General features: G+C 48.0%; 4 protein-coding genes across 4 annotated transcripts; 2 read left to right on the top strand and 2 right to left on the bottom strand.

Annotated features, from left to right (window-relative positions):
* The first annotated feature begins 6576 nt into the window (after window positions 1-6576).
* On the top strand, window positions 6577-7563 carry M438DRAFT_349693 (putative ubiquitin conjugating enzyme). The gene is made up of 3 exons (XM_029906453.1): window positions 6577-6989; window positions 7051-7380; window positions 7432-7563. Exons 1-3 carry the CDS (start codon window positions 6913-6915, stop codon window positions 7541-7543), a joined length of 519 nt encoding a protein of 172 aa, XP_029755558.1. The 5' UTR covers window positions 6577-6912; the 3' UTR covers window positions 7544-7563.
* Window positions 7564-7755: 192 nt separating this feature from the next.
* Window positions 7756-8466, bottom strand: M438DRAFT_146969 (uncharacterized protein). The gene is made up of 2 exons (XM_029898944.1): window positions 8414-8466; window positions 7756-8194 (listed from the first exon to the last, which is right to left on the bottom strand). The coding sequence occupies exon 2, from the start codon at window positions 8190-8192 to the stop codon at window positions 7857-7859; it is 336 nt and encodes a 111-aa protein (XP_029755559.1). The 5' UTR covers window positions 8193-8194; window positions 8414-8466; the 3' UTR covers window positions 7756-7856.
* Window positions 8467-9210: 744 nt separating this feature from the next.
* On the top strand, window positions 9211-9860 carry M438DRAFT_259325 (uncharacterized protein; the record flags this gene model as incomplete). The annotated part of the gene is made up of 2 exons (XM_029899755.1): window positions 9211-9281; window positions 9338-9860. Coding segments are annotated over 2 exons (594 nt in total), but the record flags the coding sequence as incomplete, so codon positions are not given.
* Window positions 9861-10666: 806 nt separating this feature from the next.
* M438DRAFT_409501 (uncharacterized protein) lies at window positions 10667-11539 on the bottom strand (the record flags this gene model as incomplete). Its single annotated transcript, XM_029910021.1, has 2 exons — window positions 10667-11064; window positions 11164-11539. 2 exons carry the CDS (start codon window positions 11537-11539, stop codon window positions 10691-10693), a joined length of 750 nt encoding a protein of 249 aa, XP_029755561.1. The 3' UTR covers window positions 10667-10690.
* Between the last annotated feature and the right edge of the window lie 1587 nt (window positions 11540-13126).

A 13126-nucleotide genomic window follows, 5' to 3' on the forward strand; every position in this document is an offset into this window, starting at 1 on the left:
AGAGAGCAGCTGGTCAAGCAGACTGCGCGCAGACACAACATTCGTGGATATGATCTCGAGGTTGACGAGGACAAGGCTCGAGAGTTCATTGAGCGAATCAGTCGAATGGCCAAGGAGCAAAACGCCACGTTCGAACGTGCCAGACGCGAGACTCACGAGGAATTGCAACGCGCTCAGGGTGTCCTCAACCGCATCAGCGAGCAGAGATCTACTCTGAACCAGAAGAAAGAAAGTGCCAAAGCCACCCATGCCGCGAATGAGCGCCGTGTTGGTGGTTTCCAGACTGATCTCAATAACATCGAAGTCGACGAGGGAGCCAAGACTATGCTTGAGTCTTCCGTCGATGACACCGAAAGCAAGCTGCAGACTGCCAAGTCTGACTACGAGATCAAGAACTGGGACAAGCAGGTTGATGAGGTCGACGCCACTCTACGCCGACTGGACGACCAAAAGGAGAAACTAGACATGGAACTTGTCCAGGCCACCAAGCAGGCTGGAGACTCGGCACGCCTCGACTTCTTACGAAAGGAGGTCAAAGACCGCCAGCGCAGCCTCGACACCATGACAAAAACCCATGGAGCTAAAATTGACACCATCGTTGGTGGCGATTGGCAACCCACATCGCTTGACAGCGACTTCCAAGGCGCTCTCACCAGCAGCAGCAAATCCGTGGCTGAAGCCGAGCGTCAGCGAGATGGCCAGGCTCGTGAACTTGAGCAACTCGAGTATCGCCTCAAGCAAACGAGATCTGATCTCATTGCGAGACGTCGAGAGCTTGACGCCAGCCAAAAGACGATTCGCAACGTCATCGAAACCGATCCCTCAGAGTATCAAAAGGTCTTGGAGGAGACAGAGACTGAGCGTGATGACCGCAAGAGTTCAAGCGAATACGCCGGACATCTCAAGAAGTACTACGAAAGCGCAGTGAGAGCCGCTAGAGAGAACAAATGCTGTCTCATGTGCCGCCGTGGTTACGAGAAAGACCGCCAGGGCCTTGAGAAGCTGATCAACTTCCTCGGCATGGAAATTGGTAAAGCTGAAGCTGGTCGCGCAGTCGAAGAGCTCCAAGAGACTGAGAACTATCTACAAGAGGTCAGAGCAATCAGTTCTACTTACGACAACTGGGATCGCCTCAAAAGTAAGGATATCCCAAAGCTCGAGCAGGAGGAGGAACGCTTGAAGGCTCGCGTGCTGTCTCTGACCAGCGAAGTTGAAGAAGAGGACCGTATTGTCAGCGAGCGCAAATCAGCAAAGCAAGAAGTTGAAAGTCTCACAAAGACTGTTCAGAATATCGTCAAGTATGCCCAAGAAGTCGTCAACTTTGAGAAGCAGATTGAAGAGTTGGCTGCCAAACAAAAGAGCCAGGGTCTTTCGCGAGGCATTGAGACAATCCAAGATGATCTTAAAACAATCAACGAACAATCTCGTGGATCCAAGATCGCATTGACCAAGATTATTGGAGAGCGCGATGGGGCTCGTGGAACCATTAACGCACTTGAGCTCGAACTTCGTGACGTCAAATCCAAGCTCAGCACCGCCGTCTACCATTTGAAGGAGAAGGCGTCTCTTGAGAAGCAGATCAACGAGTTGAAGGCACAGAACAACGAACTTATGGCCTCCCAACGCACCTTCGAGCAGGAGCTTTCTGAACTTATTCCTGAAACATCACAAGCTCAATCTAAATACGACGACATCTCTCGCCGCGGTGCAGAGAAAGACAGACAGCTTCGTGATGAGACAGCCGCCTTGAATGACAGTGTGAACAAGCTGCAGATGGTCGAGCGAGAAATCAGCGGTTATATCCAGAGAAATGGCCCGGCTCAGCTGTCGCAAGCCAAGAGCGCCATCGAGGACATGAAGCGAGAGATCGAACGCCTGGAGAAGGAAATGCAAACCATCACTAAGCAGGTCAAGGAGTTCGAGACCAATCTCCAGAACGTTGAAGAGACGAAGCGCCAAATCGCAGACAACCAAGAATACCGCCGTGATCGGGCTGCTGTCGACGCGATCGCTGCCGAAATCAAAGAGCTCGAGGCCCACAACGCTGAGGAGGAGAAGGCTGCTCACGAACGCGAAGGAAATCGCTGGGAGATGACACGCAACAAACTCACTGCCGAGCAAGCCTCGATTACTGGCCAGCTAAAGAGCAAAGACGACCAGCTCCAACAACTTCTCCAAGACTGGGAGCAAGATTACAAGGACGCCGCTTACAAGTACAAGGAAGCTCACGTCAAGGTCGAGACGACAAAGGCTGCCGTCGAAGACCTGGGCCGTTACGGTGGTGCACTCGACAAGGCCATCATGAGGTATCATGCCCTGAAAATGGAGGAGATTAACCGCATCATCGAAGAGCTTTGGAAGAAGACTTATCGCGGCACGGACGTGGACTCGATTCTCATTCGCTCCGACAATGACAACCAAAAGGGCAACAAGAGCTACAACTACCGTGTCGTCATGTGCAAGCAAGACGCGGAGATGGACATGCGTGGTCGTTGCTCGGCAGGTCAGAAGGTGCTTGCGTCTATCATCATCCGCCTGGCTTTGGCAGAATGTTTCGGCGTAAATTGTGGTCTCATTGCTCTGGATGAACCCACGACCAACCTTGATCGTGACAACATCCGCTCGCTGGCAGAATCGTTGTCCGAGATTATTCGCATCAGAAGACAGCAGTCAAACTTCCAGCTGATTGTCATCACGCACGACGAGGAGTTCTTGAGATACATGAACTGTGCCGACTACACTGACTACTACTACCGCGTGAGTCGCAATGAGAGACAGAAGAGTATCATTGTGCGCCAGAATATTGCAGACGTAAGTGTTTGATAGCTTGGTGAAGTTGCATGTATGCTTACCAGCCAACAGGTTCTCTAAACACAACAAGTGCATCTCAACGAATGAGGGGATTTGCTGGGGTGGTTATCAAGGTGGATTGACTGCACTTACAGGGAAAAGCATAATTAATTACGAGCAGCACGATTACTGAAGGAAGAAGGGAGAAATAGCTGCGAGCGTTGCTCTGAAGCTCTTCATATACTCGGTAGCTATGAACATTACAAGGCTGTGCATAAGGTACACATTGAACATGGAAGGTTATTCTCGCATTCAAGTTCTTCTGGAATTTGGGGTAAACTTGGCGTGGCGGGTCCTCTGGGCATGGTTTCTGAGCACTAGTTAGCTGTATATACTCGATATTAGCCATCTATACACCTCGTAGTCGTCTCATTTACACACTATGTCGTCGCTAGAGGCCCCCTTAGCTAATGACAACTTCTTGAGCCTCTACGACCGTATACTAACGCCTAAATCGCCCGAAGACGATGTCGACGCGCTCCTTGGCGCGCTTTAGTAGAGCAGTCCGATGCTCCCTCCTAACCACGATATACCTAAGGAAGATAGCTAGATAGGCCTAGATACTTAAATGGCGGTTACTTCTGCTCGTAGGCGAGCTCGGAGACAGATAGAGGAGCAGGAGACTGCTACTATTGCTACGCGGATAGCTAGTATCGTAAATGCTAAAGAGGTTAAACGCGGTGCTCGAGGTGTTCACTTCGATGTTAACTAAGGTAATATCGTTAATGCTAGTTAAAAGCGTGCTCGTAGACCGTCGATAAAGGCTACTATAGAGAGTACTACTCGTACGTAAGAGAAGGTAGCAGTAAGGAAGGCACCTATAAGGAAGGCGCCGGCAAAGAGGGCACTATTATAGAGGAAGTCGAATAACGTAACTATAACTGCTTCGAAGGCTAAAACAACAAAGTTAGTAAAGGCGACGGCATTAAAGAGAACACCGACGGCATTAAAACTAGCTACGCGTAAGCGACTGTTGCCTCCTCCTCCTACACCTATAGTAAAGCGTACTTAGCGAGCTATGGTTAATAAGGCTAATGTTAGTAATGTTAATGTTAATGATTAAGAGGAGGAGAACAATAGACGCTAGTCTTAGAGCTAGTCTTAGCGCTAAAGGAAGTCGCCGCTACCCCCTCTAGTTGTTCGTTATAAGCTTAAGTAGACGTCGTTCTTTAATAGGGTTGCTCTATAAGAGCAACCCCCTACTATTTACGAGGTCAACTAAGGTATTAATGCCGTCTCTATAATCAAACGACTCGCTATAGCGTATGCCTCCGACTACGCTACTAACAACGGTCTATAGAAGTATCTTATTAGTCGAATTGCCTATATTAATGTAATCTACGACAGAGGTAAGGCCTATACCGACCCCTTCCTACTAGATAGAGACATTAATAGCTATGTCTAGAGTAGTATAGAGGCTCTAGTTATGTTTAATGATGCTAACAAGAAGAGAGACTATACCGTCGTCGTTATCGAGAAGTAGTCTCGGATAAGGGATAGTATCCTAAGTTAACTTTCTCCTACCTAGCAGGCATCTAGTACGGAGGGTAACCCTACTCCTATTGCTAGCGAAAATGGTCCGAATTTGCAAGTTAGAGAACCCTAGCCGGGAAATAAGAAGTTAGAGAAGTCTTAAAAGGCAACTTAGGCCTATCTTAAGAACAGTAGTTAGCACATTAAAGACATACGTTCTACGTAGCTCTATAAGAAGGTAACTTACTATATTGCTGCTCGACGTGCCCTTAGATGTCTCTATCTTAAAGAGGATAGAACTTACTATAAGATCGAGGGCAAAGGCATAGACAAGTGGTGTTTAGAGATTAATGCTAGCAACTGCACCGTATAGCAACTAAGTCTCTCTATTATATAGACCGTCATAAGGTGGTCTAACTACCGCGATGCTAAGTTTAAAAGGAAGAAGGCTATAGCTTAATAAACACCGGTATCACCCTTGCTAGTATTGCCATTTCCGACCCCTTTAATTTAAAATGTATTATACGGTTTCCCTGCACCATTTAGCGGTTATAATGCTCCATTTGGCATGCCTTAGCAGTAGCAACAACAGCAATATTAGTAACAACAGGATCATTAAGAGGAGGCTCCCTAAAGTAGTCCTCTACCCTTAGATATTAATGGTATCGAGGCTCTTTAGGAATTTTTCGACTATCTTATCGATGCTAATAGGACTGCTAAACTAGCATTATTAAAGGCCCTTATCGTACTATCCCGCGAGCATATTACCCTCGGCGATATTAAGGAACAACTAGAGTTATAGCTTAAGGAATTTGTTACGGCATAGGGCGTTAGAAACATGGTATATAAGAACCTACCTTGCTTTATAAGGGCTAAGAAGGTAGACTAGATTAGAAGGTAAGAGAAGCCTTAGGTCATTAATATAGAAGACGATGTAGAGGCAGATAATGACGACGAGTTAGACGATAAACTATTCGAGGACATGTACGCTAAGTAATTAGCAGTTTACCTTTGCTTTCCTAAATAGACTATAGATGTCTTCTCCTTCTATGCATATATTAACCGCCTCGCGAAGGAACCGAATAAAATTCTCCTTATAGTTCTCTAATCCCTACTTTAGTACAAGGTTTCTATGTCCTCGAAGCTACTATTTAAGCAGATAGAAGGTTAGTTCGATAGGGTTATAGTCTAGCGAATAAGGTAGAAGATAGAGGAGGCAAATTCTAGTAGCTCGACAGAGCTCTTAAACCTTCTTACTATAGTAGGTAGAACAATTATCTATAACTAGAACCTTACCGGGAGGTAGTTAAGGAAGCAATATATGCTTAAGCTAGTGCTCGAAGATGGCTCTAGTAACCGAGCCTTTAATAATAAGAGTAGAAGTAGGTAGGAACCCTTCGATTATAAGGGCTAGTAATATGCTAAGTTAAGTAGCATGTCGAAGAACTAAGGTTATAAAGGCTAGTAGACCGATTGCTAACTAACTTTGTCGTCTATATAGAGTCTTCTTACTTACATACGACTCGTCGATATATACTAAGTCCTCTGCCGGCACCTTCCGCACCTCTATCTTAAAGATCGCGCGCATAACTTAGTCCTATTGCGCGGCTATCCTTATAGAGACCTTCTTCGACAGACCCTCGCCATTTATAAACCTCGACATCGTCGGTTAACTAACGGCGACATTAAACATAATAAAGAGGTTAAAGATTAGCTCCTCTTACTAGACATCGTTTGTCTACGCGATCTTATCTACTAACTACTTACTTATTACTAGAGTAATGAGCTTCTTAGTACCTAGTATTATCCGTACGCTAACAGGACGAGCGACGGAGCCGTACGCGCGCTAGTTAGTATGTTTAGCATACAGTGTTAACCGAGGCGCCTTAGGAAACATATGCTAAGCTGCCTTTACAGATCCTCCTCTTTTGAACACCTCTTCTAGCCACTTGTCGTCGATTTCATTAAGATAGCCCATAAGGCGCGTCGGGACGATTACTAGCCACAACAACCGTCAGAATCCATCAAAATTCGAGCAGCAACAACTTACACCTCGGCGACGACTATACAGCAGTTTTCAGAGCTTCAAAAGGTGGTAGGGGACGTCAGATACGTGTATAATGGCTAATTATCGCTCAGAAACCATGCCCAGAGGGGTCCGCCACGCCAAGTTTACCCCAAATTCCAGAAGAACTTGAATGCGAGAATAAATTGGATGACGCGTGAGAAGTTTCGATGGGCGCGTTCGCCAGGCGCGGATGCTGACGCGGGTGTGGGGCGGGCTTGTCGACAAGAACCCCGGCAACGGCGTGTTTACATGTCGAGAAAAGAAGCAATCCCTTTATGCATTGCATCAAGTACTTGTTGTAGGCGATAACACGGGTGGCTGTCTGTTTATACGGCCCTCTTGACTTTTCTCGACACGCATCCACAATACATCCTTCCTTCCGTCTCACTCTTCCACCTAGATTTCAATTCACCAAGCTCTTCTCGCATTCTCACTCCAGCGCCTCGGACACTTCGCTCTCGCTGTCTCTCTCATATCACGCAATCTTCGAGCATTCCCACGTCAACACCAACATTCACACCATGGCTGCTGTCGCCCCAGCTTCGAATGCACCCGCAAGTCCTTCCAAGTCCAAGGACAATGGCAATGTCATCAAGCGGTTCGTCGCCTTCCTCGAGCCCTTTCGCTCAGCCCGAGTCCACTGACTGATTGCAACACAGCCTGCAAGGCGAGCTCATGACGCTGATGACATCCCCCGCCCCTGGTATCAGTGCATTCCCGCATAACGGCGACCTCACTGTCTGGGACGGTACCATCGTGGGACCCGCCGATACTCCCTACGCCGGGCTCACTCTCAAGTTGCGCTTCAACTTCCCTGCCCGCTATCCTTACGTCCCTCCGGAGGTCCGCTTCACCACTCCCATCTACCACCCCAATGTCGACATGAAGGGTCGCATCTGCCTGGATATTCTCAAGGACAAGTGGAGCGCCGTCTTGAACGTCGGCTCTGTGCTTCTGTCTCTGCAGAGCTTGCTCGGCGAGCCCAACAAGTAATGTCAAACCACGGTCCTGAAAATATCCGTTACTGATTCTCTTCTCAGTGCCTCTCCCCTCAATGGTCAGGCTGCCGAGCTCTGGGATACCAACATGGACGAGTTCAAGCGCAATGTCCTTGCCCGCCACCAGGACCTCACCGACGAGGAGATGGAGTAGTCGGCCACTTTTTCCCACTCACAAATTTCGTATTCTCGCATTCGACTCTTTCCAGCGCAGCATTGGTCCGGCGTTTTTGGTTTTATCTTGGGAGGAAGGTCTTCTACACTGAGTCTGGTCTTTGAATATCGAGTCTTGCCAACAGTAGCATTAGCACACTCCTAAGAACATTACTCCGTGAACATGCACTGCTCCATCATGAACAGTTGCCATCTTGCTGTGACGTGTCGAGATCACCTATTTGCTTTTGCTTCTTATATCTCTTGATCCCTATCTTATTCAACCTCCGGTATGATTGATCTTCCTTGCACATCTATGCCCGTCCTCTCTTTGTTCTTCTTTTCACCCTATCTCCTTCGGCCAGCCTTCTCACCTCCGCATTGCTTGCGCCTCCGTTCAAGATTGTGTCCGTATAGATGAACGACTTGGATCCACCAGGGTATCTACCTCTTCGCACTTTATGCCTGCGAGAGAAATACACACAGCTGATATAGAATCCGTGGACATGAGACGGCAGGACACCGCAGACAAAGAGGATGCTGTTGACTAGGCAATCGGTGTTGAAGTTGTCGAGAAGCCCTACCGCAAGAGGAGGGAAGAATATGTTGAGGAGGGTTATACCAATGCGATAGGAGAGCGTACGGAGCATTGCTGTATTTCCTCACGTTATGAGTAACTAGATTGATATGGCGGAGTAGCGGATCTAGGACGAACTGCGATTGGCTTTCCAGTCAGTCGTCGACTTTGTCAAAGGCTGACACACCTCTCAGAACCATCACAATACCAGACATAATTCTGCCATGCCACAACGTGTTCAAAAAGAGTACTGTTCCGCGAGAATGAATCAACGAGAGTCTTCAGCGGACGAACCTGTCTTGTAGGCCTCAGCTCGGAAAACGGAAATCGCACAGCTGCAATATCTGTCTCCTTTGCTCGAGCTTGAACTATTGTGCAGAACGCAAGTAGCGCTTTGTTGTTACGGAAAAGACACAGAGTCCACGTTTTGCTCGACGAAGAATGTGTTGGGAAGTATTCAAAGAAGACTTCCATACAAGAAGCAAAAAGACGACCTAAACAAGGCAGGCTGTCGCCATACCTGATTCTCACGTATTTCATCCATGTATACAAGCCTTTTAATCTATTTCATGTACTGTACTCTATTCAAGGCTAGGCTGTTGGAAGGTGAGAGAGGCGATCGAATCTGCGGAGCTGCAGAATGACAGGGTGACCAGAATTGTCGACGTCATGGCGCAGCAACGAGTGCTGTCAACAGAGTATTGTTCATGAGCTCCACGAAGACCATAAAGCTGGAAGGTCGCGAAAGTATACCGTAGACAGAGTTTAAGCTTCCAAATACGATAGGAAGAAGGCCGGAACATTTGGTGGATGAGCATAAGAAACTCCATTTTGAGAGCTCACAATATGTACATCATAATGACCATTCAAGAACAACTGCCGAAAGTCCGCCTCAAGCTAGCATTATAAAAGGGTATAACTGCTCTTTCTCCAAGCTCAGCTGACAACAATCTTGCGCCATTCGTACATCACTCAACATGCCTGAAGACAAGAGCAAGAACCCCGATGATCCTTATCACACTGAACAACCAGCTCTCGACACATACCCTAAAGATGCGATCCGGAACAATGCCAAAGGTCATGATCTAGACAAGGAGGCTCTTGAACGTTTCAAGGTTCGCGAAATTTGTGAAGGGTGGGGGGTTTATCGCGACGCTGCAGAGTGAGCCAGTCTCTCGTTCTTGTTACACGTATCGACTTACTCATGCATGCACTCAGATGGGAGAACTATCGCTCCATGTTCTTTGACGACGCCTACATCGCGACCAGCTGGAAACAGGGCAACATCGATGAGTTCATCGAAGCCTCCAAAGCTGGTTTCGAAAAAGGATCCAGGTTCATGTACATATTGCATCGCATCATCGGTTCCCAAGTCGACATGAGCCCCGATCTTACTCGTGCAGTCTGCAAGATGAAAATCACGATTACCTGCCGATTCACCTTTGACGATATCGAGATGGACAATGACGCCGACTGCCGCTTTTTCTTCTTCCTCGAAAAGAGGGGACAGAGATGGGGAGTAGTATTTTATACGCTGCTGTTCGACAAGGACAAATTCACACCGGTCAACCCCGAGCGCATCTACAGTATCCCCGAAGATGAAGTCAAGCAATATCCTAGCGGCTACAAATATCTGGCATGGGCCGAGAACAAGATCAGTCAACCACCTAAGATGAACCTCAACGCGCATGGTCCAGAGCGCAACATCTTGTACGGGCGCATGAAAACGTGGTTAGAGGGGGGTCAGATCAGGCCCGACCTGACTGGTGAAGACGATCCTCATTGGAAGCCTTGATCGGTTCTTGTCGCCTATGTACAGAGAGTGTTTTAGGACATGAAAGGCATATGTTGCAGATAATCTCTCCCCGTGTACTACACTCTGTCACTTCTAGCCATCTCCCACGCCCATGTCTAGGGTTATTCGGTCTGTAGAAATGCACAATGTTTTCAAGATCGCTCTAGTCGCCCGCAAAGAGGCGCTAACTATCACGCTCCCAACGGAGGTTACCTCTGAAAATGTTACAATCGTGCAATCGCGTGACAAACTTGAGCACACGGGGAGGTCGATCCCATTGGAAACGTGGTCTTCATGAAGGTATGACATGGATTGCTGAGAGCTATGTAAAGGTATCTAAGAAGACAACAGTCCTCTTCAAGTCCCAGTCATAGACCAGAAACTCAATGAGGACATAGGAAAAACAAAGGAAATAAGAATGCAAAATAACAGCAGAAAAAGCAGATGTGGCTCGCAAGTGCAGAGCCACACCCAAGTGTCAAAACACTGTACGCAATGATAACAACAAAGGAGAAAAAGCAACGCATTGGTGGCCGACCAAAGTCAACATGCACACCCAAAAGTAAAGCAACGCAGAAAAGCAACGCAATGATAACTGAACAAAAGAGAAGACCTCAAATCTGAAACTTTCTTTTTTGCCTCCGCGATTAGCCCTTTTTATGTTTTTTTTTGGTTGTGTTGCAATGCCTTGGATTGCCGCCACATCCCAAGACACCACAACACTTTGATGTTTTATGAGAAAGGGGAATGTGAGCGATACGGGACAGAGAGAGAGCTCAACTGTCTTCGAGGAAGAGGAAGGAAGGATGACGGGAGAGGAAGGAGGAATGGAGAGGAGAGAAAAGAGAATCAGAGCCTAAGCCCATCAGACGCACCTCATCTAGATTAAGCTCTTCAAGAGCGACGACCAAGTCGTCTTCGACCTGCTGCGAAAGAGGAGGGGAAGGAACGGAAGAGTAGGGGTAGTCAGCAAAGTCACCAAGCATGGACGGACTCACCTCGACAAAGGAAAGAGACTCGGCATCTGCAATCCGTTCGTCTTCAAGCTCGCCGGGACCACGAATGATGACAGTGTCATACTCGGAGTCGAAACTACGCATGACAAGGTCAGCAATGTCCCAAACGGTGCACTCACTCTCATCATCCGACTCTCCAAGAAGAGAATCAGACCACTCAGACCCCTAGTCTTCATGGTCAGTCTCTCCCAGCTGCAACTCAGTTAGCACACTTGACTCAAAGCTGAACTCACCGTGGGCAACACGATACTCGCAAGCCTTACGGATTTCTCCGCAGTGGACTTCACGAGCCTTTGCCAGTTCTTCCTGCACGGCCGGGGCCAGGTGCTTGAGACGGTTACGATCGGCGGCGGTAAGGGCGGATGGACGAGGGGCGACGGGCTTCAGAGCTTTCTGGCGAGCCGAGAAAGTTGACTTGCTAGCAACGGCAGGAAGGGCGGACGAGGTAGGACGAGGGGCTGGCCTGGGGGGGAGGGCTTTGACAGGACCTGTAATCTGCTTGGAACGCACATTAGCAGACACGGGGGCGACGACTGCTCGGGTGGCGGCCCTTGCAGAAGTCTGGGATGAGATGGTGGGAAGCATGTAATGGGGGATGTGAGAAGGCATTGTGAATGTGAATGGAAGATGGATAAAAACTTAATTTTGTGAAAATTATGAATTTTACTCAGAGTGAGATGAAAGAAAGATGGAGGGAAATGGAGAGAGAAGTATTATATACTGGCTAGGCTGCTTCCTGTCTGGACGATTATACTGCCTGTAAGTCTTAGTATGTAGAGGATATGGTTAGGGAGCGATCCAGCATGGGCGGTCTAGTATCAAGTGAGCCACAGAAAGGAGGGTGAGCAGGAGGATAAGCGAAAGGGTTATGTAGGAGGATGGATAGCTGTAGAGCATGACGCCGTCTCAGAGACACTGGTATAGACCCGAGTACCTTGTCGTCGGGTGTGTCGTCAAGGCTACATGATGATCGTATCTCCAATCCATGATGGGGCATTGAGTGGTCTGCTTAGTAGATACTCGGCCGGCCGTAGGTAATTGGATTGTGCATGCCTCATCGTCGGGGATCCAAGCTGACGGTACTATCTCAGAGTCGTGGTCGTGTTCCTGTTGTTCATGAATCGCAGTTGATATCTAGAAGGTATTCATTGACGCCTCAGCCTGCCACAGAATCTTGTGGTGGCTCAAGATGGGAACATAACAGGGCCCTTTCCTGTGCAGGTATAGAGTATTACCTGGAGATATAAACTGTTTGATGTGAGCCGGCCTCAAATTATGGAGTACATGAAATGCTCCTAGTATACTCCAGTAGGTATGCAAAAAGTAGGTCCACATCAGATACCTGCAACGATGGGCAGTTCTAGATGAGGCAGAATAAGACATCGAACGATAGGAATGGTGTTTACAATGCCATTTGGGCTTACGTGCCTAACACTCCCCGGTGTATTGCTATCGTCAAAATTCACCATACCTTTCGAAGCAGAGTCGTGTCCAGTGAGATTGTGTCGGGTAGCCCAGTCATCTCTGGGGGTGGTTATAGCAGGGTCAGAAGCGTGCACTCTTGGGGTGTGCTTTCAGAAATGATGGCGGGAGTATGGGAAAAGACAGAATTCCGCGCAGAGAGATTGCGCAAGACGTTTACTGGTGTAAGGCACCAAAAGTGTCGCAGTCTGGTCCGAAATCAATTTAAATGTTGGCAACACTGATCAGTTTTTTGCTTTCGCACATCTGTGTCGTGATCTATTAGTCTTTATCATGTAACAACAGAGGTACTTCAGAAGCGCATTGCAGATGGAAGTTTTGCAAGATGTTCGGCAGTATTGGTAGGATTTTTCTGATATAGAAAGCGAGCGAGGTCATGCGCGATGAGTCGAGCTTTGCGAAAGGCTTGCGAGAGGTCTGCGGCGGGCTTGCGAGAGGTGTGCGAGAGAGTTGGCTACAAATGGTTAGCGGAGTTTGCAGTAGAACAGGTAATAAGAGAATAGGATGAATCTTGGAAGGCACGACACGACGTTCAGAAGAGCGTTGCAGATCTGCGAGTTGGAGAAACAAAGTTTAGGCTGGGGCGGGAGTGGCGCCAGGCGTGCATATCGTGGGTGACATGTGGAGAACAACTTTTCTCCTGCCGCAATTGTTTGCGCCGGGCGATGCCATAACGTACAACCAAACCTGTCGCTCATGCTCAAGACAGGCTTG

The sequence above is a fragment of the Aureobasidium pullulans genome (assembly GCF_000721785.1).
Source record: "Aureobasidium pullulans EXF-150 unplaced genomic scaffold scaffold_33, whole genome shotgun sequence".
Lineage (NCBI taxonomy): Eukaryota > Fungi > Ascomycota > Dothideomycetes > Dothideales > Saccotheciaceae > Aureobasidium > Aureobasidium pullulans.